Here is a 26,225-nt window from a genome sequence, read left to right as displayed (position 1 = left end):
GTCCAAGGTAGAGCAGTGCTCCTGCAGCAGGCCAGCAGTAAATACAGGACAACACACAGCTTCTCAGTCCCTATAGCAACCATAGCCCAGTCAAATTAATGTCAGAGCAGCTTCGAGTGATGCTGAAACAGACAGGCTGTGTACCAATAAAACTTTATTCTCCAAACAGGCCACTCTGGGGCCACAGGCTATAGCTCTGCTTTGGTTAACAGCAATTATATTTGGCTGCTGGAGAGACAGCTCAGTGGTTAAGAGCACATACTGTTCTTGCAGAGATTACAAGTTCAGTTCCTAGCACCTATACTAGGCAGCTCACAATGGCTTTTAATTCCAACTTCAGGGGACCCAGTGGCCTCTGCAGGCATCTGCACACACCTACACACACACACACACACACACACACACACACACACACACACACACAAATTTTATAAAATATTAAAAATAAATCTTAAAACTACTCTTTTTAACTATCTGCTAGATCAGTTCTGGGGACAAGACAAGCATATTGCCTCTGTTGTAAATCCACACCATTTTGTCTGTGTCACAGACACTGCCGGGCAAACAGCAACAGGGCTACCGCACCTGGCCGCCAGGGGCTTGTCTGTCTGTGATAACGTCTGTGAAACTAGCAAGACGACGTGAGAGTGGCTGTTCGTGATGCTGAAACAGACAGGCTGTGTGCCAATGAAACCTTCTTCTCCAAACGGGCTACACGCACATTGGGCTAAGGGCACAAGAGACATGGACCTCCCAGGCTCACACACAGAAGGGCAACCTTAGCGTTGGCGACAGTGAGTGTAGTCACCACTCCTCACAGAGCAACAGCCTGGGGCCGTCAGAGAACAGGAGCCCAGAGTGTGGCCGAGGCCTGTAGCAGAATGCCAGTCAGCAAAGGACAGGACGGAAGCTGTGACTCTGAATGAAATGAAACACAGCTGCAGGAGGCTGGACGTGGTGGCACACTCACAAACCCCAGATGGGGCATGCTGAAGCCGGGGGTCAAGATCTCACTTACACATGAAATCTAACAATTCAAGCTCAAAGATGTGGAGAGCAGGGACCAGGCTAACCAAGCACCTCTGGTCGGGTGTGAGGCCAACATCACATGAGGAAACTCTTGTCTGGTACTGTAAACCGGGGCTCACGGCCCTAGGAGGGGCCAGGCGGGCAGCACTAAGCGAACTCATGTTTTATATAAAAGAAGAAGATGTAAGGTAACAGGAGGGTTTGGGGGATCCAGGAGTAGGAGGGGGAGCTGGGGTGGACATGATCAAACTACATTACATACATGCATTACCATACAAAAATAAAACCTTCATAATAAAAGAGTTTCTAAAATTAATCATTCCACCTTTGAGTTGCTTCCGTTGGGTACTGTGCCAGCGATGAGTAGAGAAGATGCGTGAGGTGAAGGCCTGGAGCCATTAACTTGCTCCACCCACTGGGGACTTCCCTGCCTTCCCAGGGCCTCCTCCATCTGTGCAGACATCTGCGCTGTCACCTGGGCTGATCCCTGCCCCTTGAATTTCGACAAGGTAGTGACTGCTTTGACCCAGGAGGTGGCATGGGACTGATAGTCTGCAATTTCTGCTTCTGTGCACGTATTTTTCAGGATTTCTTTATAACAATGTCACTGTTATGGAATTTTAGGGAAATGTAACTACTGCAAATGTGGTTGCATAAAACAATCATTTTCCAAGGACCAAGGCACAAGGGAAGCCTTGCCTTTGGTCCCCAGCGATTGAGGTCATGGCTGGGAAGACAGGACGAGCGCCTAGAAGAGCTGAGGGTGTGGGAAGTCTTGAACCTGGTTTCAAACAACTCTGTTTGAGGGGCATCTACCACTGCCTCCCTACAGGACCTAGACACTCACAGCTTGGCGGCTGGGAACCAAGAGCCAATGTCCAAGCAGTGAGCTTGGGTGAAAAGCATTCCAAGTAAAGAGATGGAGAGCAGACCAAATCGTCGCACGGAGAGTGGGGGAAGCCAGAGCAGACCCTTGCCGGTGGGGTCACACAGTCAGGTCACAGTGGCCCAGGTGGGAATGTCTGCTGCCATCTCTGTGGAACACAGAGCACAGTGCACAGAACCAGAGTGACCTGAGAGGAAGTAAGGTCACATGACAGCTTGTCACCAAGAGTGTTAAGAATGCTCAGCTCTGGGCTCCATGCTCTCTGGACGTGCAGTTGACTCCGCATGCCTGGGGCATCCTCTCAGAGAATCCTGAAGCCAGAGTCAAGGTGCTCTAGCCTAGAGCTGGGTGCAGGGGAGACCACTCTAACTTTCTCTCTTAGCAAAGGGCAGCTCTGTGCAAGGGGACTCAAGTCCCATATGCTTGTTTATGCTTGTTAAAGACCCCCTGTAAGTTCCTACTCTAACTGGGGTTTAATTTAGGGTCAGAGGCTGGCCCCAAACAGTTCCAAAAGGCTAGGTTCAGCCAACCTCCCCCTATATGCCAATCAAAGACATAATTAATAGTAAAGGGCAGATAAAGGTGATTTATTCAATGTGGGAAAGCGTTAACCTGGGCTCCGCTGTCTCCAAAGTCTGGCAGCGCAAATGTCTCTCCATAAAGATCTTCCAAGAGTTTCTCCAGCCTTTGCCATGAGGGCTGCATTCATGTGTGTCCAGTCCTTTGTAAGCTGCAACTCCCACTGACTCGAACCCGACCCCGAACTCTAGTCCAGATTTGAAGGGTCTGTGACCTTCTCTATATTTCAAGGTCATTTAATTAGGGGTCTTAATAACACTGCAATAACCCTATAAAATAGCGCTAATTACTGTGTAAATGAAAAACTGGACAAGTGGCATCTTCCAGAGCCTGGGAAGCTCCAGCCGGAGAGTGTGGATCTCACACCTCACCTTGCCCCGCATCAGCTCCACCATGACTCGGCCTCCTTTGAAATTCTAAGTTCCTCCTCTGGAGAAGCTGCTTCTAGCCCATCTGCGAGCAACCCAAGCTGGAGGCTCACCCCGAGCTGAAGGCGCACTTTGCTTAACATTCCAACAACATTGGTTAGGAGCTTTAGATTCTATATTTATTCTGACTGAAGCAGTAGTAGACCATAAACAAAGCTTTTTGTTTACATAATTTACCAGTCTAGTGGGCCAGTGACAGTCATTTTAAATTGAAAATCTCCAACATCAAGTTGCATTTCAAATTATTTGTTCAGTGAGTCAGCTTCCAAAAGAAAATGGCTTCTCAATGTTTAGTCACAGGAAGATATGTCATCCGCCCTGAAAGCAATGATATCTGTGGCTTTTCAGACATCTGCTCTGTCTCGACATGCCTCCTAATTCACTTGCGGAGCATTGCAGGATTCTTACTGTGTGTGTGTGTATGTGTGTGTGTGTGTGTGTGTGTGCGCGCGTGCGCACATGTGTGTAAAATATATTTTTCACACACATACACAAATGTCAGGGTTGAGGCTTACACAGTTTTAACATACATGTTCATCTTGCAAAGGCCCAAAGAACTCTGACTGAGCAGGACAGTTCTTCCCTGAGGACATTCACACCCCAGTGGACATAAACACAGCACCATCGCTTAATCCTGCTATAAGCTGATGGCTGCAGCCTCTGAGAAGTCTCAGAACTCAGTTATGGGCTCAGGCTACACTGGACTACACTCTCCATACAGAAATCTCCCACTGCCAGGATGGTGGAAATAATAACGATTTTCCCAAGAGGAAGTTCGGTCAGGTTAAAAGGAAGCATCTTCCAGGAGGAAGGACACTTGCTAACAACCCGACAGCGCTGCTGCTGGCACCTCGCACAGCTCGGGATGACCCACGCCTGCTGAGAGAGTTGATGCCATGGGCTGAAGGAGAAAGGGAAGCTGCAGTCAAGACGGCTTCCACACAGAGGGTGGTAACCCCGAGACGCCAGATGCAGTGATACACCTCTGGGCTCCTCTCCATGAGCTGTTCCCACACAGGTCATCCTGTGCACTGCGCTCTGCCTGGGCCCCATGCCACTCTTTATGAGCCCCATGCTCCTCCTCTCTCTGAACCTGAGCTCTGCAGCAGGTGACCTTCTCTGATGATGTGTGACTCTGTGACAGTCTTTGCAACAGGGACTGTGCTCCCAGGCAACACAGGCATGGGCACCCATGCCCCAGGGTAAGAAGGCACTAAACAGAAACACAGCATCAGCAAGATTAGGGATCATCAGGGGCAAGGACCAGGGATGGTGTAGGAGGTCCTTCTGTCTATGTGTTGCTTGTATTGGTTAATGAATAAAGAAACTGCCTTAGCCTGATAGGGCAGAACTTAGGTAGACAGAGAAGACAGAACTGAATTCTGGGAGGAAGAAAGCAGAGGGGGGTATGCCATGGACCTGCCACCGGAGATAGATGTGCTGAATTTTATCAGGTAAGTCACTGCCATGTGGCAACATACAGATTAATAGAAATGGATTAAATTAAGATGTAAGAATTAGCTAATAAGAAACTAGAGCTAATGGGCCAAGCAGTGATTTAATTAATACAGTTTCTGTGTGGTTATTTTGGGGCTAAGCTAGCCAGGCGGCAGGGACAAACAAGCGGCTCCCTCCTTGCAACAGGGGATAGTCCCCAAGCTGTGTGTGCTGCCAGCATTGCCCTCACCTCTAGATACAAGCCCGACAATAACAGACGAGAGACTCTGAGATAGTGGGTGTTCCCCAACATGTTTCCACTCTAACGAGCTGTTTGTTTCCTTTACCTCATGAAATGTTCGGGGTTCGGGGTTTGGAATCCACCTGCACGTGTGGTCAGGCTAAGTTTCCGCCTTTTCTCACCACTCATTGAACAAACATGGATATAGTGCCTCCTATGCACTGTGCATAAGGGTGCATGAAAGATGCATTGATTATTACTAGTGCTACAGCAGATGGATAGAGTCAAGGATCTGTGGAAGGGACCAGGGAGAGAGCCTACTGTTCAAAGGACAGAGTGAGGAGCCAACAGTGACAGAAGGCAATGAGTTCTTTGTTCTTCAGAGAAGAAACTGAGGCACAAACAAGAATATTAAGTTAGTGGTCAGACTGAGGTCTGAACCCCAGCAGTGCAGGTCAGCACCCCATCCTGAGACAGGAACTTCAGGAGGACCAGAGGGGGTCCAGGGAACATCAGGAGGGGAGGAAGGATAATCACATCAGTGTGACTGGGGTGAAAACAAAGCAAAAGGCAGCTCAGAGAGAAAGGTGGAAAGACACAGGAGGCAAGGAGGTCCCTGTGCTCACAGAGAAGCATGAGGGGGCCTGGAAGGCTGGACATGCACAGTGGTTCCTTCAAAGGCAGGAGTTAAAACACACACTCACGGGCCTGGAGAGTCGGCTCAGGGGTGAAGAGCCTGCCCTGCTCTTGCAGAGGACCCAGGTTCAGTTCCCAACATCTACGTCAGGTAGCTCTGACTGCCTGTAACTCCAGCTCCAGAGGACCCAGCATCCTCCTCCGTGGGTGCTGCATTCACACTGTGAACGTAAGCGCACATAGAACAGGCGCACACACACACACAAATTTTAAAAATTAAATGTTTTGTTTAAAACACAAGTTTCCCTCACTGAGATGAGGAGGAGGAGGATACAGTCGAAGGCCAGGTTGGGGACAAGCCAGGAAGGTCCCCGGCCACCCTGAGAGCCGGCCTGACGAGCTTGGCCTTCACCTTGGTCCGAGTGATAAGGACGCCCCACAAGCCAAACTCCTATATTTGCAAGGCCCACGGGCTGAAAACTGTCGTTGGCTTTTTAAAGGACTGAAGGAAATCAAAAGATGACATTTTTTTAATATATGAAATTCAATTTTCAATTTCCATACATAAACACTGTAGTGAAACCCAGCCGGCTGTGCAGGGATATCTGAGGGGTGGGGACAGAGAACACAGACAAAGTCTGAGACGGTCACCAGCAGCTACCAGGAAGAAAACATGCTAAAGTCAAAGCAAGGATCCACAGGAAGAGGCAAGCTGGGATGCATTAATGCCATCGGCTGCAGGAGAGGGTAGAGGAAGGGGACCCGAGCAGGACACAGGGTTCTTGGTTTGTCCCAGAAGTGGGCCCCACACTAACCACCCCCAAAGCATGGCAGTGCAGTGAGCCACGCACTCGCTGGCACTCCTTTGTGTGGATGCTCTCCCTCGATCCTCACAGAGACGTGGGAGTGGTTAACCCCTCTGCTCCACAGATGAAGTACCAACACTGAGCAGTAACAGCCGAGCTCACGTTCATGGCTGTCAACACCGACACCGGGTGCTCAGGTGAGTGAGAAGACGGGGGAGTCTAAGCAAGTGATGAGCCAATCAGGAGAGGACAGAGGGTAGAACTCGTGGCACATCTGGGCTCCCTTGGGGAGCTGGCTGACAAGGGCTCAGGAAGTTTAGGGGCAGACCAGCACAATCACATAGAACCCCACACCTTGAATCCCACACCCTGTGCCTCCAGTCACCTTTGGATGCCAATCAAAGATGCTGCCGTTACACTGACAACTTCATACCTGGAGAGTCACTGTCAGTAGCCACTCACAGCCAACTCTTCTGAAAGCATCAACTTCCCACCACGTGACAGCTGAACTCTTAGGTGGTTTCCTTGTGAACCACCCGCCAAGTTGTCATCCACTTCTGGCCCAGAGTTGATGCAGGATAATTGTCTGTATCCTGTCAATCGTGTTTTAAATAAACGCTGATTGGCCAGGCAGGAAGTGTAGGCAGGTCAACCAGACAGGAAGTAGAAGTAGGGCTTTGAGAACAGGAGAATGCTGGGAAAGAGGAAGCCCATTCCCCCACTCCTGCCCAGACTCCAAAGAAGCAAGATGTGAGCTGCCCCGCTGAGAAAGGTACTGAGCCATGTGGCTAACATAGATAAGACTAATGGGTTGATATAAGCTACGAGAGCTAACAAGAAGCCCGAGCTAATGGGCCAATCAGTTTTATAACTTATGGAGATCTCTGTGTGATTTTCTTTGGGGCTTGCCGGCTGGGGTACCAGGTGGGACAGAAACCCCAACAAGCAGGCCCGTCATGTTACACAGAGTAAATGCTCAGTGCTCACGTGACCTTGAACTCGTCTCTCGGTTGAGAGAAGAGTGTGAAAGCATCCCACAGTGAAATCACACTGCTGGCCAGGCTGGTGCCCAGGGCAGGGCATCGCAGCAGGTGCTCAAAGCTGCCCTGGGCTGCCGTGCAGGACCGGAGTACAGATGGGGAGACACTGCCACCAACCTATCGTGCACTTCTTGTCTCTGTTCTAATCCTTTCTTCACTGAAACCTAAGTCTTGTGCTGCTACCCTGAGGGCAAACGTGGAGCCACACAGCCCTTTATCTGTTCCTATTCCCATCACTGGTTACATCTCCTCTCTCTGCTTGCAGCCATCACACCGTGTGAGTGTGTGTGTGTGTGTGTGCATGTGTATGTGTGTGTGTGCGTGTGTGTGCATGTGTGTGAGTGTGTGTGCGTGTGTGTAAGTGTGTGTGCATGCATGTATGCATGTGTATGCATATGTGTATGAGTGTGTGCACGAGTGTGTGTATGTGTACACAGGTACCACGTGTGCATGAGGTCAGGTGACACATCCAGGAATCGGTTCCTTCCATCCTTTCCTCCCACCCATGTCCGACATGATCTAATGGAATCTCAGGAGGCTGTTTCACGTCTAACCTGGGTCTGCTCCAGGCTTTGGGGGCAAGGTGAAAACAATGCTTCATGAGCCTGCAAGGCACCATTCTCGATGGAGTCGGCTGGACTCAGAGGGGACAAGGTTAAAAGAAATAAAGTATCTTTGTGCTTCTCTACATATCTTTTGCAAAAAATTTCAAAATCATTCCTTCCTATGCTCGAGACAAAATTAAGTTTGTTGAGCACACACAGGCTGGCAGCTCTTAGGAGACATGAGACATGCAGTCCATGACCTGACCACGGTCCCAAGGCCATCTGTGATCCCTGTGTCAACCTAACACAACAAAACACCACAAAAACCAGCCTCATCAAGGCCCAAGCAGTCCGACCTAAGATCCTGCCACCACAAGGTAAATCCTGATGACTATACAGACAGACCCTGGCTCCACCACCAAGGCACTGATGCTTGGCACTGAGACCTCCTGCCTCCCTGTCACATGTCTGCCTGACATTTTCACCAGCGCCTCTGAAAGCCTCAAGACTCCTTGTTCTGCCGCTATAAAAACTTGCCGACACAGCTGCCATGTTGGAATTTGGGCTTCAAGTTATCTATCTCTGAGTTCTGGCCAGCGTCACTCAAGTTTTGGTTCCAGAATAAACCATTTCTTATCGTCCACGAGCAGTTAGCTCAGATGCCACCCAGCTCCGAGCAGGAGAATCTCCACCCAGGCAGAGGCCTGCCTGGGCTGTACAGGGAGGGAGACCCCATCGCAAAGAAACTAAGGCCATTTGAAGATCTGTCTCCTGCATCCTTGAGAACGCTCCCCGGACACTGTCATCCTTTCCTATCACTGGTAGTTGCTGAGGAGACGTGAGACAGAGTCAGAGACTGAGCCAGTTGCAGAGGGAGGTCGGCTGGAAATGACTGGCAGCCATCGCAATTCAGGGGTTTCCTGAGAATATGCTACCTACCCTCCTGCTCCTGCCTCCGTCCCTTCCCCGCCCCCCAACCCGCCCAGAACCACAGGCACACAGCACTGAGCACGGCAGGAGCAGGGCTGAGTGTTTTTCTGAAGGGCACACCGCTGATTCCCGGAGGCTTCATGTACAAGATCCTCAAGTTTCATTTCTCTAAAAAGCGCTTTTATGCATCTTGCCATAAACAAAGCGCTGTTAACATTTTGAACAAACTGAAATGATCTTCTTAGATATAGAACATGAAGGACCTCGCCATGATTCTGGGAGAAGTTCACTTCTGCTGTAAAGTACTCAGACTAAGACGTACCTTCTCTGCCGTGGACGGCGACTGGGAGCTAATCGGCTCGCAAGGCAGACAGGCTACAGGAGCACTGCTCTTTCAGAGAGACGGTTCGCTGTAACCTGCTGTAAAGTTAAGAAGCAGAAGGACAGGGTCCTGGGGAGTCTTCCCATTCCTTCCAACAGTCAGAAAGAGCCACTATGGAAGACAATTTACCTTTCTGTTATGAGCTCAATTGTACATTAGATTTACCAGAGCAACAGTGCTAAAAATAAAATAAAACAAAATTCTCATCGCTCATGTCTTAGTCCACTTTATGTTGCAATAGCAGAATACCCATGTTTGGGTGATAAAGAAAGAAGTTTATTTAGGCTTACAGTGTGCGAGATGGGAAGCCCAGAGGGGTGACTATGGCTAGTGAGGGCCGAGATTCGAGGCCCTAAAACATGGTAGAAGCTAGAGTGGAAGAGGGCTTAAGCAGATGACAGGAAAGGGGCCAATGTCCCACAATTACTAGCTCACCCCACAAAGACGAGCCACTCGGACCCACCCTAGTGGCTCAAGTATCTCCCGGAGGTCCCGCCTCCCATTCCACAGCTCCACTGTGCAGAGCAGTCCCAGTCCACGGGCTTTGACAACACTCAAACCACTGCAGATTAGAATGTGGACTTTTTCAAGACGGGGTTTCTCTGTGTATCCCTGGCTGCCCTGGAGCTCACTCTGTAGACCAGGCTGGCTTCAAACTCACAGAGATCTGCCTGCCTCTGCCTCCTGAGTGCTGGGATTAAAGGCGTGCACACCACAGACTGGCTTAGAATGTGGATTTGATCATTTCTAGTCACTGTCTATTGCTATAAAGAGACACCACGACCAAGGAGACTCTTAGAAAAGAACATTTAACAGGGCTGCTTACAGTTTTAGAGGTTAGTCCATTGTCATCACAGTGGAAGCACACAGACATGGTGCTGGAGCAAGAGCTGAGAGATTTGCATCCTTTCAGAATCTCAAAGCCCACCCCAGTGACACGCCTCCCAGTCCCCAAAGCCTGCCGCAGTGACACGCCTCCCAGTCCCAAAGCCCGCCCCAGTGACACGCCTCCCAGTCCCCAAAGCCCACCCCAGTGACACACCTCCCAGTCCCCAAAGCCCACCCCAGTGTCACGCCTCCCAGTGCTTCCCAAACAGCTCCATCAGTTGTGGATTCAGCATTCACACAGATGAGCCTAGGGGTATATTCTCGTTCAAACTACCATGGCCATGTACTTGCTTCTGTGTAGAACTGGGGAAAACAAATCCTCAACAACACTAATACCCAGCTTTTAAGGGTCACTTTACCTACTAAAATTTCTATAAAATAAAATTTAAAACATAATGTGTGGGAGGAACATGATGGTTATCAGGCAAAGGTACCTGATGTCAAGCCTGGAGATCTGAGTTCAATCCCCGGGGCCCACACAGTCTCCCCAAGTTGCCCTCTCATGTCCATATGTGTGCCACAGGTAGATTACATACAAAAGCTAAAATATAGTAAACCATGTTTCAGATCCAGTTTCATGAGACACTGGGTAGTTTAAAGTTTCAACAGTCATTTGGTTCTCAGTGAAGACAGGATAGATGATCCTCTGAGAACCGAGAGAGATGGCCAATAAGTATGTTGATTACAAATGGCTCCTGGTTATGGTTTGACAAGAAACACGTCTGCACAGAACATTTGGAGAATGCATCTCATGACATGCATCAACGCAAACCCATGGTCACCAAGTCACTTGGAGCAGAATGAGACCACAGACACTTGCCAGACAGCCCTTGGCACGAGGTCCAAACAGAACATAAGACTGGTTAACATGCCATTCGGACACGAAGGAGAACGCAAACAAGGAGACAGCAGAGTAAGACGAGACCAACCCCAGCACTGCGAAAAACCACAAGCAATGCCACTCACTCGCCATGTCAGAGTGACAAACAGTAAAAGCACACCCCTAACGCTCACTGGTGCACTGCGGGTGCAGAGACAGGCAGCCAGAAGCCTGTTAGATACAGATGGAATATCAGAACTGGACTGTCTGCTCTGTCCAAGGGGCACACACAGGAGGATCAGAAATTTGAGGTTAGTAGAGCTCCACAGCAAGTCCAAGGACAGCCTCAAAAAAAATTCTACTCAACGTGTACTTTTGAAAAAAACAAGTTCTGGAAATAAAAACAAAAGCCAGTCTAGCTGCACACTGACAACACCTCTCTGCCCACTGTAGGTGGTGCCATCCCTGGGCTGGTGGTCCTGAGTTCTAGAAGAAAGCAGGCTGAGCAAACCGTGAACAAGCCAGGAAGCAGCACCTCCACGGCCTCTGCATCAGCTCTGCCCCCAGGGTCCTGCCCTGACCTCCTCCACTGATGAACAGTAATGTGTGAATGTAAACAGACCCTTTCCTCCCCAACTTTTGGTTGTGCAATGCTCAACTTTTCCTCTTCTTCTTTTGGAATTTACTATATAGACCAGGCTGCCCTGGAACTCACAAAGTCCACCTTCTTCTGCCTCCAGAATGCTGGGGTGAATGATTTGTACCACCATTCCCAGCCTGTAATGTAGCTCTTTTATTTTAATTAGATGTAAAGAAGAAAAACTGAAAAGATTCAATATTATCAGTAGTTGGGAGAATGCTAAATAAACTGAAATCCGATTTCTACATAGTTTAGCAAAGACATCACCCAGAATACAAATACACAATGGTTCGCAAAGAGCTCCAAGGTGTTCTGATGAATAAAAAAAAAAATCAATTTTCAAAAAACATGAAGAGATAGTCTAAATACTAAAAAAAGAGATCACTACGAGGCAAAGCTACACCACTTCAGAACACACACGTCTCCCTGAGGATATGGATGTAGCTGACGCTGTCACAGCTCTTCAGGATGGTCATACCCCAAAACTCCAAGTGCAGAGAACTTTGTGGCTTCACTGTTAGGACTTAAGGTAGAGATAACACACTCTAATGCTTGCTCAGATCAAAGCTTCTAACATGCAGTCCACTGAATCCTGTTCTTAAAATGTTTGGGGGGAAACTACAGTGAGTTCACTTCCAAGTCTAGATGTAATCATTGTCAAAATGAGGGGGTTCTGTGCAGGCTCGCTGAGTTCCTGCTTCTCTAGGGCGCGGAGATTCATCTGAATGGAAGAAATGGGGCCAGTTCAACTGCTATTAAAGAGCCAGACACGGCAGCAGGTGTGTGTCTGAGGCCAGCCTGCAGTACAGGAGAGCCTCTGGTTCATGCAAACAGCTATGCATGCAACTCGGTGCCAGAGCGTGAGCCTGGCACACCGTGGTCCCAGCACAGAAGAGTGAACGCAATGGCAGAAGCTCAAGGACCTGGAAGGACAGCAGCAGGCCACTCTTGTCCTGTCTCCTGCTGCCAACAAACACCATGGCCAAAGCACCTCGAGAAGGAAAGGGTTACTTTCATCTCCTCAAGCAGGGGAGCCAGGGCAGGAGCTCAGGCAGGAGCTAGGAGCAGAAACCACAGTGAGATGCTACACATTGCTTGCTTAGCTACCTTTCTTATACCACCCAGGCCATCTGCTGGGGATGGCCCTGCTCATGGTGGGCTGAGACCTCCTACATCAGTTAGCCGTCAAGAGATGCCCACAGATACAGCCGCGGGCTAGTATGAGAGAGGCAAGTGCTCGATTGAGAGTCCCCCTTCCAGGCGACTCCAAGATAAGGCACACTGACAGATGAAGCTGACTTTGAAATCTCTGAGAACACCAGGCTTGAATCTCCATTCAGCTCCATGGCTGTTGGGAGAAACTTCAGAATTAAAGCCATTTAGGAAGAGAGGACGGAGCACTCGGTCTGAAGGGTCTAAAGATTGTGGGTTCGCAGCTTCAAAATGCAGAAAGAAAAGGAGTGCAGGCTTGGTGCACCCTGGGTGGTCATGACTGGGTACCATGAGTCACACACTGTGCCCTGCAGAATCAAATCCCTAAGAAATCGAGGCTTGTCTGCAGAGCTCCTAACAGGCCAAAAGCTCCCCACAGCTTGAAGTCACATCGGCTACATCAGATGGTAGCAAAAACACCAGCAAATCCAACCAAGATGCAATGGCCCCTTCAGTGCAGAGCAGGGCACCCTGACATTTAAAACCAAGTAGTCCGGGCATGCCTGCAGGCAGGATTGGTGCCAGTTTGACGCCAGCCTGGGTAACACAGTGAATTAGAGGCCAGCCTCCCCTGCAAAGTGAGACCTTGTCTCAAAAAAACAAAAACCACCAATACACACAGAAAAATGCTGTTGTCTATTGAGGGCTTTTTGTTTGTTTTTGTTTTTAACCTTTAAAGAGTTTATCTTTTGGGTTGTATATGTATGTAAGAAATGTGCATGTGTGCACTTGTGTGTGTGCCAGTGTGCTCATACCACATATGCCACACCTGTACTACGCCACACGTATCATTCAGAAGACAGCCTCAGCTTGTCCCGGCCTCTGCTGCCTTGCTTAGGAGCAGGGTCTCTTTGCTGTCTTTCCAGGTGGACACAGAGCTAGCCAGCCTGCCGGCTTCCAGGGACTTCTCCTGGCCCTAGGAGCGCCAGCACTACAGACACTCGAGCCTCCCAGGATCCTAACTCAGGTCCTCTGAGCCTTCACCCCAAGCCCCAGCTTCATCATTTTGAAGCATCACCCATTCCGCCATTCCGTGCGGTACAAACTCAAGGGGTTAAAGCACATCAGTTCGGGCCAAGATAGCGTCAGCGATGACAGCAAAATGCGGGGACCTGGGGAGTGCCCCTTGGCAGCTGCGATGCTGGCCTTTCGTACCTGGTGAAAGCCGGGTTGTGTTCTGTCATGGCAACGAGCAGCTTCAGAGCGTAGGCCGGAACTGGGTCAGGCTCCACGAGGATGTGCTCATACCTAGGAATAAAACCACCAGAAATGGCTCGGTCTTCCTCCCTCATATGCCCTAAGTGTCAGAAAAGGACAGGTTGTAACATGCCAGCGTCTGGGGCAAGCACATACAGGGTGAGCACACGGCCTGCATAGGTAGGCCAGGCGAGCTTTGTGGTGGTGACGGCCCCTCTGTAAGACACAGCAGAGTCAGCATCTAGCGGTGCAGGCAGCAGGAGACCAGTGAGCAGGAGGCATTTGTGCTGGTGTCTCTAAGCCACCCCACATTTGAGTTCCCTGGTGGACATGAGGCCAGCGCTGTGCCCATGGCTAAGACAGAGCTCAGTCGCAAGGGGAAAGATGAAGTGATGAAAGGTTCCCACATTTAAATTCCCTTGTGTGGACAAGGAGAGACACAGGAGAGTTCGCTAGTCACTGTAACACTGGACGCTCTCGTGCCTAACCCACGCCTCTCTCTCCCTGTACCTCCTGGGCAAGGGCTCCCACCTGGGGCTACACACTGTCCCAGAAGGCTTGTGCCGGAGAGAAACAAAGAAACTTCCAGAAGTCTCCTGAGCCACAGGAATAGGAGTTAGAAAGTGCAAGTCACGGTTACTGCTGGACAGCACTACCACAACAGCCACCCGAACCTACAGGGCTGCCACTGGCGGGAATCCACCCAAACACCAGTTCTCCAAGCGTCTAACCCACGAGGAGGAATACAGTCCTCCCCTGGATCCTGAAGAATGGAGCCCTGATGATTTACGAAGTCATTATAGCCCTGATGATTTTACAGGTCACAAGAGAATTATTTTTAAAGATGAAAAGGAAAGAAAGGCTGTGCTTATGTTTCCCAGGAGAGGGACGCCGGGTGCCATTCCTTCATAACGACATTGCAAACACATTTTACCAGCATGATTCCTCTGATGTTGAACACTGCTATAAAAATAAATATATAAGTAAGCTACAAAGTTCGAATTGTTGCAGGTGACCGAAGTCAGGCCAAGACTCTCCCTAGGCCTGCTCAGTCCCTTCAACACTTACCCTGACTGTGAGGTCAAAGACAGAAACACTCTGTCATTCCCTACGCCTTTCCACAGCAGCACGGGGCATCTTCCCTACAGTCTCATGAGTAACTGAAGTTGCAAAGGAACAGCACTTACTGGGGGAGCAGCTCGTCCCTGAAGAGCGCCAGAAGATTGCTGTCAGGATCACAGCCGGCATCGGCATCACTGTCCTCCGGCTCCTGGCTCACCAGCAGCGCCGTGGTCTCAGAGAGCAGCCGCAAGCTGAAGAGTCTCCACTCCACTGGATGAAGGAAAGAAAGCCCAGAACGTGAGTAAGAACGGAACCCGTGCTTATCGTGGTGGTTCACACTTGCAAGGCGGGATGGTGGTGAGTACCAGGTCACCCCAGGTCCCCAGCAGCACCCAGTTAGCTCTAAAAAGCAAAACTAAGAAATGTGTCCTGGATTCTGGGGACCACAGTCTCACTCACCATTCTGGCTTTGAACCAAGGAGACCAAGGGTGGCAGAATATAATCAATGACCTGGAAAAAAGGACAGGAAGTCGTAGCTCAGAACTCTGTACAGAAAATGGCTGTTGGGCACCAGCCCCAATCTGTGTCACCGTCAAAGGAGGGAGAGGAAGGCCAAAGGCAGGTCATCTGGGCTAACAGTGTGAGGCTGCAGTTCCTCACAGGGACCTGGAGTGGAGGCTGCTGGTCACATGAACTGCAGTCAGGAAACAGATGAACGCTGGTCCTCAGCTTGCTTTCTCATTATTGCTCAGTTGAGGACACAGCCTAAGGAATGTGCTGCCTACACATGGGTCCTTCTATCTCAGCAACCTCATCTAGATGTTCCCTCATGGATACCCAGAGGCCCATCTGCAGAGATTCTAGGTCCTGTCAAGTCGCATATTGAGCATCATGCTCCCCTTCAACTATGTGAGAAGCAAGGGCCCTGGCTGGAGATTGTCTGCAGTCCTGGGAACTGAGGGTGTGTGCTGCTGTATAAAATACATTCAAACAATCCCCTGTGGAGAAGGAAGGCCAAGAACTAGGCAGCAAATATGAAGATCACAGTCCCCAAAAGGAAAAAGCTTACACAGGTAGCAGACACATAAAATTACTCAGCCCCAGAGATGTCAGATACTTAGAATTTGAAAGAGATAACACTTTAACCCTGCTGGTTTAAACCCAAACAAAGCAGAGTCGGGGCCTACAAGTCTGTGCAAAGATGAGACGCAGAAACTACAAACAATTAACGAGAACTTCACATGGAAAGTTAGCAAGTCAGTCCCACACCACCACCCACTCCCTGAAGACTCAGCAATTCCACTCCTCTGTGACTGATTACACAAGTGGACACGGAATGGGGAAATCTCACACAGGACAGAGCCCATATATATATGTGAAGGATGTTCAACAAGCAATCTTGTTGTCTCTAGACAATACTGGTTGAGGGATGTGTGCAGCTGACACATCCTAGTGTAAACACACGTGACTCCTGTGTCAACACCATCAGCTACCCTGTTTGCACAAACACGAAGTAAATGAAGTCTCATCAGCATGCCTATCAAAACACATCAGTTACTCAGTGCCAAACTGATCATTTACAGTATGCGCCCACACAAATATAAACAATGAAGGGCCCGTAAGCTAGGGCTTCTGGGAAGGGCTCTGTATCAGACCTGACCACTTGGTGCTTCTTCTGTCACTGTCTACGAGTGTCACAGATGTGCAGGCAGAGCCTGCAGGTGGGAAGACCAAGTGTGTCATCTGAAAATGTCCAAGACAGAATCAAAACAGCCACCTAGAGATACCACTTAGAAGAAACCAGACACAGGTGGGAATCTAAATTCAGAAGTCAGGCTGGCCTTTCTAGTCTGTCCCCTAGGGCTCACGTTTTCACCCCTCCCCCACTCCCCAGAGGCTGGAGGAGCTCCAGAGGGTCCAAGGGCACAGAGGCCAGAGCGGGCGCACGACAGCGTGAGCCCAGCACCAGGGCAAGCGAGTCCTTTCAAACGTGTTATCAACTGATATTTCAATATGAATGGTTTTCCTTAAAACTGCAAGCACTTTAGCTTGTATATTTAAAGCAACACTCTGAAAATGAAATCTTCATGTCTCACAGCCGGCCCAAGGTTCCCACAGCATGAGGTTAATTACATCCCCTTAAATGCAGGCAGAACTCTCTCTGAAACAACACAGGCATCAATGTCCAGTCCAGGAACACCACTCTGCAGGGTTGGCCGGACTCTTGGCCCTGTCCCACACAGGGATATGAGGGCGGAGCAACAAAGAGTAGAGCTTCTAATTCAGTCACATGTTTGGGGAAAGGACTGGTTCCACCAGTCTGAGGGTCTAACAAAGGATTATTGACACAAATATGTCTCCAAGAGGTGACATTCCGACCTGAGTGGTTCAAATGCTAATCCACCACTCACCCCTGAGGTGTTTCTGTGATGTAGGAATTCCCGCCCACTTGGGCGTGGCCTCTTATATATAAATGCTGATGTAAAGCACAAGTCTGGCCTCTCTTCTAGCTGCAGGATTCAGTTGCTGTTCCCCATTTGAGCAGAGGACTGTGATCTGTGAGTTTACCCCTAAATAAATAACCCTCTGTTATTCTCAATTCTGAGCTAGTATGGTGTGCCAGCGTGGGGCTGACTAAATCCTGAGAGCTTAGACAAAAAAAAAAAAAAACAAAAACAGAAAAACAGAGTTAAGCATGGCTTTTTGGTAGCAGTATTTTCTCAGGTGGGCTCTGTTCTCTGTTTGCTAGAGACAAGCACGTCTCATTTAAGAGAGGGTTCCTGACTCAGCTTTAGCTGCAAAAACTTTGCAGCCCTTTTAAGAGTCTCTGCCACAAAGCATTTAAATAGTGTTGATGAAAAGCTGATCGCATGCTTCTTGATGGTGGCAGGGACCTTGAAATGCCATAGAGTTGTGGCAATAAACATGGCTCCAGCCAGTACCTCTGTCATGAGGCTGGACTCTCAGAAAGCTAAAGAATGAGCTGGAACCAGCTGTCAGAGCCATGGCTTTAATCCTAGCCCATATTGCTTAGAAAATTAAAGACTCACGTAGTCAAAAAAGAAATACAATATAGATTCGGATGAAGACAACTTCTAAATGGTTTACAATGTGTTTAAAAATATATGTAGGCTTGGGATAGAAAAGAAAAAGAATAAAGTCCTTAAAATAAAAAAGAAACAGAGTTGTTTGGTGTGGTGGCACACACCTTTAATCCCAACGCTTGGGAGGCAGAGGCAGGTGGATCTCTGTGAGTTCAAGGACAACCTGGTTTACAGAGTAAATTCCAGGACAGCCAAAGATTAATAGAGAAACCCTGTCTCAAAAAGGCCAAAAATTTTTAAAAAAAAAAGGAAATAGAGTTTAAATAAAGAAATAAAGCCACATAAAGATGAAAATTACACAGAGAGTCTGGATACTGTGTGTTATTGTGTTGCCTTTGAATTGTTTGATGGCTGAGGAAGGAACAACAGCTGCTAAAAGATATTTGATTATAAATGCAGATGGATTAATCCTATATATATATATATTTAAAATTTCTTGACTTCAAAATTTAAGTCAAAATGTATGTTACTTTGGAGAAGAGGTTTTGCTTTTTGTTTCCACGGGAAATGAGAGGCTGTGGATTCACTCTGGACTAAGAAAAATTAGGTGTGATCAAGGAAGACCACCTGAGAAATCTCCAATAGGAGCAGATGGCCCAGATGATCCAACATTTCAGAGGACCTCTGTCGCAGTTTCCTCTGAGTTCTGCATCCAGAACAGTTTCAAGACTGCTGGCTGAGATGATCAAGCCTCACAGAATTTTCCAATTAGGACTTGACCATAATTCAAAATTTTCTTTAAGACCCCATAAGATTATCAGCACCCCCAATCAGCAGGAAGTAGCCTGGAAAACTACACCCATATTCCCAAAAAAAATGAATTATGGATGTTTGCCTTTGTTTAGAGTGTTGGCTACAAGTTGCTATGGATAATGGTCAGGGGAAAAGCTAAACAAAGGATATTAGATTCAGAGTTGTTTTTTTTTAAGGGTGGAGAAAGTGATGTGGGACAATGGTCTCTTATCCTGTCACTTTTATTATTTTTAATCAACACTGATTGGCCAGTAGTCAGGAAGGAAGTATAGGTGGGGCAATGAGAATTCTGGGAAGAGGGAAGTTTCAGTCTGCAGTCGTCACCCAGACACAGAGCAAGCAAGATGTGACGGCCTCGCTGAAAAAGGTACCAAGACACATGGCTAACACAGACAAGAATTATGGGCTGATATAAGTTATAAGAATTAATAAGAAGCCTGAGCTACTGGGCCAATCAATTTATAATTAATGTAGACTTCAGTGTATTTCTTTGGGACTGAACGGCTGCAGGACAGACACAGAAATCGGTCAACATCTCTGAGCACAGCATGCCTCACCTGTACCTTGCCTTTCCTAGGGAGAGAACAGAACCAGCTCGTACACATCCATGCCTCCATGATTACATCCGGAAACAGCCACCTCAAGTGCCTCTAAATGCCCCTGTGGGCATTTCATCCCCACTGCTCAGGCCTGTTACTCTACTCCCTGGCAAGGTCACCCTGGGAGAGGAGCCTGCTCAACTCTAACCCAGGCTAAGCAGAGCCAAACACACCCTCTGACTCCAGTAGACTTCCCATTCCGTCCAACACTTAACTCCCCTTGCACACTCGGTTTAAAGAATGCATTCTTTCGCAACCAGGCACAAACTAGCAGACTGCCTAGGGCTGCCACACCCTGTGGGTCCCCTATCCACACTGCATCCTGCAAACCTTGGCCTGCTCTCTGTTTTTTTTAGTAGTGCACACGCACACGCACACACGTGCACCATCCTACCACAAGCCCAGACTGGCTCAGTCCAGAAGGTGGCAAGCCTCAGCTCACTGCATTCTCCACCCTGCTTTTAAAGAGCTAGTTCACACACACACACACACACACACACACACACACACAAAATACTACAAATGAAAGAAACTCTGAATTGTCTCAGGTTGCTGAGGCCAGAGAGGAGGGGTAAGAGAGAAGTGATGTTACATTAAACCTTTGCCTAAAGTCTCACCAGCGTCAGCCAGGAAGTCACCACATTTCGTTCAGGAACGAACCTCTAGACTGCCGGCAGACATTATCAGAGGCAAGAACACTTTCCCTCCTAGACCAAGGTCCTAGCACAAAGCTGTCCTAGCTTTGCACACTTGACAGATTTAAAGTAACAAGTGATCTCCCTTCCTGGAAGCTTGCAGAAACACTCGCACATGAGGCCAGTAGGACCACTGCCCTCTGGTGTCCAGTAGGGACCCAATGCTGTTTTGGGCTAGCTCACACTCACTTTCTTCTCTTTTATACAGGCCAAGATACAGATCCAAGGAACCATGGTGGGTTGCCTGTCCCAAGAGTTAGCGTTATCAAGACAATCCCTACAGACGTGTCCATGGGACAACCTGATCTAGACAGCTCCCTGTGGCGATCCTTCCCTTCTAAGGTGTCAAGTTGGCAATCACGATGGACCTGGCGTTGCCTTGTTCTAAGTGATGCCTCCTTGGTCAGGCCCCCACTCAGTGTAAGGTGACCCACAAGATGTTTGTCCTGGCTGGAGCTGAGCCCAGTGACCTCACTGGAGCTCAATGGCTTAGACACCCCACAGCAGCACTTGGGCTGGCTCTGGGCTCAGCAAGAGTTAAATGCAGTTAGCTGTGCAAGCAGGTTATTGATCAGGAGCCTTGAACACGGATGTGCTGAAATCTAAAACTATCAGAGGCTCCCTGGGGTGTGGGTCTTTTTTTCCTCACACATTCCAGTCATGCCCAAGAGGAGATAATTAGAAGATTTCCCAGGAGCTGCGGCATTAGAGGGCATTTTTTATAAAGTGGTAACTTATGACAACGCCTTTTCTATCATAATTGAGGCTGTAGTGGCAATAATTAACACACTCGTGTTTTATGATTAGAAAACACACTAATTAAATTTCTATTTAAATGCAATACAGATATTTATAAACACTGGATCTGAGCAAATTAGCCATGGGGTTATTGTTCATTAAGCAACAGGATCCATAAGTGACATCTCAATCAAAGGCCTGGGACTCACTGGTAAAGCACCATGACCAGTTCTTTCCTGTTATGCTAGGTGTACACGGGAACGTGGACCAACTCTATCATGAAAACTGCGGTAAGATACAGAGAACCCGAATCCTAACATTATTAAAGCCTGAACGATAGGAGGGGAGCTTTGGGAGGTGCTCCCGAATGGGAGCCTGCAACAGGAAGGATGGGCTGTGACGGGGGCTCACACACAAGCCAACAGGATTCCCGGGACAGCCCAGCATGGGTCTGTGCCAAGGCGGGGATCTGACTCTAGGGAGCACCAAGCCTTGGCCACACATCACTCCCAGAACACAGAGAAGCATGCCCTCAGAGAAGCCAGTGGTTCTCAATGGAGGTCAGCAGGCTCCTCACAGAATCTGAGGAGGGAGGCCTGCACACAGAAGGCTTTGAGAGGGAAGAAGGACAAGCACAGTGCCAACAAGGCAGTCTCTCAGACACAGGACGGCTGAGCCAGGAGCACAATGTGACCGACACCGCAGAGAAAGGCCATCTTCTGATGCTGGCATTAGCAGCCGCATGGAACAGCTGTAAACAAACATATCGCCGAGTGGAACCCGTCTGCAGGGATCAGGGAACTGAAACAGCAGTGGAGATGTCCAGAGAATGTTTACTCTGTAGGAAAATATCCACAAGATGTCTTCCTACTACAAAAAAAACAACCCACGTCAGCAGCTGCTTCTGCAGGAGCTGGGGCACAGCAGGGGCTGAGGCACAGCAGGAGCCAGGAGAGCTGAAACCCCCACACTACAGAGGAGGGCACACCCCCAGTGTCTGCAAAGCCTCCCCCACAGGAATGAGCTTCTGGCCTCAAGGGAAAGGGGGTGGGAGGCCAAGGAACAGTCAGAGAAATTTACCCCTCCCCAACCAACAAAACTGGAACCAGCTTTCCACGGCTCCCCCCTGCTTTTATGAAGTTTCTCCAGGCATGGACACCTGTCAACCCGGCACGCGTACACACGAAGATTATCAAACAAAGGCCAAGGGCTTTCTAGAAACTGACCGTAGAGCGGTAGTCGGCCAGCAGAACGGGGTACTGTATCACTGCTTCAAAGGCGGACAAGGTGATCTTGATGAACTCCTCCGAAGCCGCCATCCCTAGGATCACAGAGAGATCGTTACATGGGCGCCCACACGTGCATGCCCTTCATAGCTCATACGCAACAAACGCGTCTGCTCACCTATGGCTCCGTCTATGTTCGTTTCTCCCGAGTCAACTGACTTAATGTGATTCTGAAAAAGAAGAAGCGTCTGATAAATGGGGGTCAGATACCTCAGAAATGAAACTTGGGCAGCTAACATTTTGCCTGAAACCACATGTCTGATTCTTAGACTCATGGGGAAAACATTTAAATACATATATTACAAACACTGTAACCGGTTTAAATGTGCTTATATAAATAATATACACAGTCTATTCATATACTATTCACATATATGGAAAGGTGGCTCAATGGTTAAGAGTTCAACTCCTAGCATCCAAACAGGACGGCTCCCAGCTGAACTCCAGCTCCAGGAGGTCTGACACCTTTGCCCGTCCGGATCCCACAGGGGCCTGCAGTCAATGTGCACACCCCACACATGGATATACACATACACTTAATTTAAAAGAAACATTTTAAGGTTTTATGTGTGTGAATGCTTTGCTCATAAATATGTGGACCATATCCATGCAGGACATGGATGGATTCAGGGATTAGGGACTCTGGGATTAGATCCCCTGGAACTAGAGTTAAAGACAGTTGGAAGCCACTGCAGGGTGCTAGAAACTAGATCCACGTCTTCTGCAAGAGCAACCAGTGCCCTTACCTACTGAGTCATCTCTCTCCAGCCCCCTAAAATAATTCTTCAAAATTATATCATGTGCAAATTACAACTATGATTTTTAAATATGCAAATGAGATTTAATGTCATAATAATTCAGTGGTAACAAAAAAACTTACAAAAGTGAGAATGGCCACCGGTGGAAGGCTGAGGCAAGGGCAGCCTTGAGCTTTAGGCTACACAGCAACACATAGTAAGTTCAAGGCCAGCCTTACCAACAATGAATGACATCTACCACGGTGACAGCAGTCACCCCACAGGAAGGTCCTGGTGCTGCACGGGGTGTCAAGGTGAGGACCTGAGTTCAAGTCATCCAAAAGTACGATAAATAGCAAATAAAATATTCAGTGACCATAAGACTAAAACGTAACTAGCCAAAAGCTTGGTCTACTGTGACATGATTTAATTAAATGTGGTAGCCCACGCCTGTATCCCTGCAATCAAGAAGTTGAGGCAGGAGGATCAATGTGGGTCCAAGGTCTGCCTGGACAGTTTAGTGAATTCAGGGCTGACTGGGTTGCATAGCAAGACTCTGTCCCCACATGAACTAAGAAACAATCGCTAAATAAAAAGGTAATATAGATGTATGCACTGCACAGGAGACTATGTGCACAGAGCTATGGAGAACAAGGACCCTCTCCATCTACTAGGGAGTTGACGGAGCCCCAAGATTCAGTTCCTCACATGACCTTCCCACCCCCACAAGGGAACCGCGGCCCAGAAACTCCCGCTTCCTGGATACTTGTCAATATTCCTACACATGCATCTCTGAACATTCTGATGAAATCTTTCAGCTATATCTTTAACTTTTATTTTTATGTGGAAGGTGTTTTGCCTGCATGTATTTCTGTGTGCCACACGCACACCTGAGATGAGGAACAGGATCCAGAGGCTGGAGTCACAGAATCTGTGAGCTGCATGTGGGCACTGGGACCTTGAATCCCAGGTCCTCCAGGAAAGCAGCCTGTGTCCCTAACCACTGGGCCATCTCATCAGCACCCACGATTTATCTTTTGCTAAAATCTTATCAAACTATACATTCGGTACCAATGAGGCAATAGCTGGCCACAAAAGGAAGCCTGGGACGCTCCGGCTCCTCTCTTCTGCCTCAGTCGAAGCGGCAGAAACAGAAAGGTGAAGGGGTCAGGTATAAACAAAACTCAAGAATCCAGGAAACCAAAGTTCTTTAAAAGGTAAAAATTCAAAACCTCACTTCTCTCCAGAGCATAAGCGAGCAAAGATGCCTAAAGGTCACTGTGTAGGGTGTGACAGAAACTCTTTATAATAACTTGGTTGAAATCGTTTCACACATTTCCAAAATGAGACACAATTTTCAATGAATATTAATTTGATGACAAACTAAAGGTTCAGAAAGAAATGTTTATTTTTTTTAAAAAAAGAGGAGACGCTGAGGTGAGAAGGTCAAGGAGCTTCTCCCCAAGCCAGACATCCTGAGCTCACTCCCAGGGACAGAAGCAGAGCAGGGCTCCTGCAAGCCATCTGCACATGTGATGTGGCCCATGCCCACAACCCAGTCAATATAAAATCCTTTTATGAGAAAGAGACTGGGCAGGCACATGCAGTGTGACCCACCTTCGCGGTCCATAGCGTGACAACCAAAATAAGCTGCTTTACATCATTTTTTTTAAACATTTTTAACTTTTAAAAAACATCAACTATCTGTGCTGAGTATGGCAAGCACAGGGTCATGTGTGCACACTGATGTTTTGTGGACAACGGTTCTGAAGACTGCACGGGGTCATGTGTGCACACTGATGTTTTGTGGACAACGGTTCTGAAGACTGCACAGGGTCATGTGTGCACACTGATGTTTTGTGGACAACGGTTCTGAAGACTGCACAGGGTCATGTGTGTGCACTGATGTTTTCTGGACAGCGGTTCTGAAGACTGCACAGGGTCAGGTGTGCACACTGATGTTTTCAGGACAGCGGTTCTGAAGACTGCACAGGGTCAGGTGTGCACTGATGTTTTCTGGACAGCGGTTCTGAAGACTGCACAGGGTCATGTGTGCACACTGATGTTCTGTGGACAGCGGTTCTGAAGACTGCACAGGGTCATGTGTGCACACTGATGTTCTGTGGACAGCGGTTCTGAAGACTGCACAGGGTCATGTGTGCACTGATGTTTTGTGGACAGCGGTTCTGAAGACTGCACGGGAAGGCTGGCCACCTGACAGCAGCTGCAGGACAGACACCCCGCAAACCTGGGACAGTCGGACTGGGACTGGAGCCACCACTCACTGTCTCACACATCCTTGGGATTTACAGCTGACTTTTCTTTTTTCATGTCAATAATAGTTATCTAGATGGTGAAATAACCCTCCAACTTTGAGTCAAAATAAATTCTTCCTTAAACTGCTTGGTCAGTGCCACAGCCACCAGGAGAGCAAGAAACAATGGCACAGAGAGCCGCAGTGACCACAGCCCGGGACCCAGAGCATCTCCAGAGCCGCAGTGACCACAGCCCAGGACCCAGAGCATCTCCAGAGCCACAGTGACCACAGCCCGGGACCCAGAGCATCTCCAGAGCCGCAGTGACCACAGCCCGGGACCCAGAGCATCTCCAGAGCCGCAGTGACCACAGCCCGGGACCCAGAGCATCTCCAGAGCCGCAGTGACCACAGCCCGGGACCCAGAGCATCTCCAGAGCCGCAGTGACCACAGCCCGGAACCCAGAGCATCTCCAGAGCCGCAGTGACCACAGCCCGGGACCCAGAGCATCTCCAGAGCCGCAGTGACCACAGCCCAGGACCCAGAGCATCTCCAGAGCCGCAGTGACCACAGCCCGGGACCCAGAGCATCTCCAGAGCCGCAGTGACCACAGCCCGGGACCCAGAGCATCTCCAGAGCCGCAGTGACCACAACCCGGGACCCAGAGCATCTCCAGAGCCGCAGTGACCACAGCCCGGGACCCAGAGCATCTCCAGAGCCGCAGTGACCACAGCCCGGGACCCAGAGCATCTCCAGAGCCGCAGTGACCACAGCCCGGGACCCAGAGCATCTCCAGAGCCGCAGTGACCACAGCCCAGGACCCAGAGCATCTCCAGAGCTGCAGTGACCACAACCCGGGACCCAGAGGATCTCCAGATGATCACAGAGAGCATGGACAGCAAAGCGGAGGCTCCATAGTGGAGCAGAGAACAACGCCACAAACCCTAGTGCCAGGCCACCAGCTCAAGAGTAAGGACAGAAAATAGCCCTGTCAGAGCTGCAGAGATGGTGCAGTGGGTAAAAGGGCTTGCCATCAGACCAGCGGCAAGCCTGCCCACCTCAGTGTTTACAGACCTCCTCTGCAGTCAGGACAGAGTCAGAAAAACTCCTCACAAGAACATCCATAGATTACAAGAGCATTTGCAGTTTGTTTTAAAGCATGGCAGGTACCATCTCCACAACACAAAACAAGCACTATAAACAAGTCAGCCTTTGCTTGTCAGAAAGCTGGGCACAGGTGGGATGGGGCGTGTCTGCCAATCTCTGCACTTTTACAGTCCAGCAAGGTCAGGACTGGAG

General features: G+C 49.0%; 1 protein-coding gene across 5 annotated transcripts in view; it reads right to left on the bottom strand.

Moving 5' to 3' along the window:
- The window catches only part of Ulk4 (unc-51 like kinase 4), a 296,222-nt gene that overhangs the window by 173,248 nt on the left and 96,749 nt on the right, over positions 1-26,225 (bottom strand). For all 5 annotated transcript variants that reach the window (XM_087905136.1, XM_087905134.1, XM_087905135.1 and 2 more), the window contains 5 exons: positions 22,053-22,104; positions 21,875-21,969; positions 15,218-15,269; positions 14,884-15,028; positions 13,655-13,747 (listed from right to left, as the gene is read on the bottom strand). In XM_087905136.1, the coding sequence (XP_087761262.1) occupies positions 13,655-13,747; positions 14,884-15,028; positions 15,218-15,269; positions 21,875-21,969; positions 22,053-22,104 (437 nt within the window). The remainder of the gene's footprint in view (positions 1-13,654; positions 13,748-14,883; positions 15,029-15,217; positions 15,270-21,874; positions 21,970-22,052; positions 22,105-26,225) is intronic.

Source organism: Myodes glareolus, chromosome 4, assembly GCF_982192425.1.
Source record: "Myodes glareolus chromosome 4, mMyoGla1.1, whole genome shotgun sequence".
In the NCBI taxonomy this organism is placed as follows: domain Eukaryota; kingdom Metazoa; phylum Chordata; class Mammalia; order Rodentia; family Cricetidae; genus Myodes; species Myodes glareolus.
The sequence above is the reverse complement of the archived record's forward strand: the minus strand, read 5'-3'. Positions and strand labels throughout refer to the sequence as shown.